At 51.3% G+C, this 3059-nt stretch overlaps 1 protein-coding gene across 2 annotated transcripts in view; it reads left to right on the top strand.

The window, feature by feature from the left end:
• Positions 1-3053, top strand: part of CTSW (cathepsin W) — a 15103-nt gene extending 12050 nt beyond the window's left edge. For both annotated transcript variants that reach the window (XM_019523417.1, XM_019523414.1), the window contains exons 8-11: positions 88-152; positions 254-347; positions 1994-2052; positions 2463-3053. In XM_019523417.1, coding sequence (XP_019378962.1) covers positions 88-152; positions 254-347; positions 1994-2052; positions 2463-2576 — 332 coding nt within the window. In that variant the 3' untranslated portion in view covers positions 2577-3053. The remainder of the gene's footprint in view (positions 1-87; positions 153-253; positions 348-1993; positions 2053-2462) is intronic.
• The last annotated feature ends 6 nt before the right edge of the window (positions 3054-3059 follow it).

Genomic DNA, 3059 nt, shown 5'->3' with positions numbered 1-3059 from the left:
GGATGGGTCGGGGCGCTTGGGACTTCCCCCCCCCTCCCCCCCCCGCCCCCCCTGCGGCTCTGACACACTTGTGGCCTCATCCAACAGGGCTGGCTGCCCACATCGCTGCCCAGGGGCCTGTCACCGTGGGCATCAATGCCAAACTGCTGCAGGTAGGAGTCCCTGTGGACCTGTGTCCCTCTCCCCAGCCTGCCCTGCCCCTGGCTGACCTTACCAAAGCCTGCTTTCCCCCCTGACCTGTGTTTCCTCCCAGTTTTATAAAGAGGGCATCATCACAAAGAATATGGCTTGCAATTGTGACCCACGTGAAATGAACCACGCTGTGTTGCTGGTGGGCTATGGCCTGGGTGAGTTGGGGACAGAGAGATGAGGGCAGGGAGGTGGGATGGCACGAGGGATGATGGTGATGGCAGACACATGTCATAAGAACATCAGAGGTGTCATGGACTGGGTCAGATCACAGGTCCATCTTGCCCAATTTTGTGTATCACACAGTGGCAGAGAGTGGGTGCTGAAACGGAGAGTGAATGGGGTCTGAGCAGTGTATTTCCTCTGTTCCTGTCTCACTTGCAGCCTCCAGCATTGAAGGTCTAGAGATTTCTGATTCAGAGGCCATGCCCCTGTCTCCTGTTCTCAATAGTGACTGATGCCCCTTTTCCCTAAGCATGTGTCCAGTCCTTTGGTGAATCTGGCTAAACTGACCTTCTTGGCCCTGTGCTGTTCAACATCTTTCTCAACAATTTAGATGAGGTTGTGGAGCGTACACTGGTCAAGTTTGTGGATGATACTAAATTATGGGGAAAAGCGGCCATGCTAGGGGATAGGATGCATATCCAAGCAGACCTGGACAAGCTGGAACTGTGGGTGGAGTGGAACCAGATGTAGTTCAATAAAGATAAATGCAAAGTGCTTCATCTGGGGAGAAGTAACCAGTGACATGAATATAGGTTAAGAGGAGATGCCCTGGCCAGCATGATGGCTGAAAGGGACCATGAGGTTATGATTGATCACAGGATGAGCATGAATTACCAGTGTGATGCAGTATTCAACACACCTAATAGCATACTAGGATGCATTAGCCGAAGTGTCACAAGCAGGGCTAGGGAAGTGATACTTCCTCTCTACTCAGTGCTGGTAAGACCTTAGCTGGAGTACTGTGTCCAGTTCTGGGCACCACATTTCAAAAAAGGTGTGGAGAATCTTGAAAGGGTCCAGAGAAGTGCCACAAGAGGACAAGTCTTATGAGAAAAGACTGAGGGATCTAGGACTGTTCAGCCCCGGGAAGAGAAAACTGAGGTGGAATTTGGTGCCTGTCTATAAGTATGTAAGGGATGAATATTGGGAACTGGGAGAAAAATTGTTCACTAGAGCATCACAGGGGAGGACAAGGAACAATGGCCATAAATTGTTAGGAGATGATTTCAGGTTGAATGTAAGGAAGAACTTCTTTATGGTAAGGGTGACCAGAATCTGGAATAGCCTTCCCAAGGAGGTGGTGCAGTCCCCAACCTCAGAAGTCTTCAAGAGGAGACTGGACAGACACCTTGCAGGGATCATTTGATCTCAGTATTCCTGCCTAGAGCAGGGGAGTTGGACTCAATGATCTTTCAAGGTCTCTTCCAGCCCTTAATTTCTATGATTCCTATGGTATTATAAACTCTCAGCTTCCACCACTATGTGGCATACCTGGGGTGCAATAGGGGACTGGAAAGAAGGCTCTATGGTTTGACCCAGCCTGTGGTAGCTCTGATGTTCTTATGTTCTATTAGTATGTACATTTACATCCCACCCTGTGGCTGAGACAGGGCTAGGGGCTGAAAGACAGTAAAGCCCCATGAGGGAGGAAGGGTGGGACTGGGGAGCCCAGGGGGTTGTGATGGAGACAGATGGGCGGCTGACAGAGATGGAGGAAGAGGGTGGGGGTCAGAATTCTCCTAAACCATTCCTTCCCTAATGCTGACCTGTCCCCTGCTATTTCCCTCACTGACTCCAGAGAAGAAGACCCCGTACTGGATTGTGAAGAACTCGTGGGGGCCTGAGTGGGGGGAGGAGGTGAGTTGGAGGGCAAAGGCAAGTCAATGGGGACACCAGGCCCCCCTGGATCAGTGCAGACAGTGGCTGGCTCTGGGGTGGGGTGTTTGGGGGATGGATATACAGCTGCTGGGCCTGGAGTGATGCGTGTTTGGGAGGCTGGTTATTTAGGGTCCCCTTTGCTCAGTGCAGATGGTGCCTAGCTCTAGGGTGGGTTATTGGAGGTTGGTTATATGGGACCCCCTTGCTCACTGTAGATGGCAGCTGGCTCTGGGGTGGGCTGTTTGCGGGACTGGTTATATAAGGCCCCTTTGCTCAGTGCAGATTGCACTTGGCTCTGAGGTGAGGCACGTCAGGGGCTGGTCATTCCAGTATGTGGATGTATGAGAACTGTGTCCAGCCCCTAACTAATTATCCCATTCACACCCCAGGGCTCTTTCCGCATCTACCGTGGAAGCAATGCCTGTGGCATTGCCTCATTGCCCGTCACAGCCACGGTGGCTGAGGATGACTCTGAGGAGGTCCTAATGTCCTGCCCACCCTGACAGGATGGATGGATGGATGGATAGGCTGCATCTCTTTCCTACAGCAATCACGGAGCAAGAAAGATGGGCAGCTGCATGCACAAGACTTGCCGGGGGTATAGACTTTATTAGGCTTTAGGCTGCTTAGTAGTGGAGTATTAGACTCAGGTCCTGTTTGCTTGCTGTTCTCTAGCTAGAGGTAAGATAGGAAGAAGGGGCAACCAGTGATGGAAATGCTTAGGGGAGGAGGTCCTCGAATATAGGACACAACTGGCTCAGCCAGGAGGACGCTGCGGCTTGGTACAAGACCATCTGGTTTGGCAACAGAGACAGTTTTCTACTGTCACCAAAACAGGTCTACTGCCTGGCCTGGTCTGGAATAGACCTGGAAAAGTCCATGTGACTTCCCCATTAGAAGGAGCAATATTATCTTAACACAGAAAGAGCCCATGCACAGTTATGTGGTTACTTGCTTTGTCAGACATCTCTCTTAACTGAGCTTGT

The sequence above is a fragment of the Gavialis gangeticus genome, unplaced genomic scaffold (genome assembly GCF_001723915.1).
Source record: "Gavialis gangeticus isolate Ggan-Ray unplaced genomic scaffold, GavGan_comp1, whole genome shotgun sequence".
Taxonomy (NCBI): Eukaryota; Metazoa; Chordata; order Crocodylia; family Gavialidae; genus Gavialis; species Gavialis gangeticus.
The sequence above is the reverse complement of the archived record's forward strand: the minus strand, read 5'-3'. Positions and strand labels throughout refer to the sequence as shown.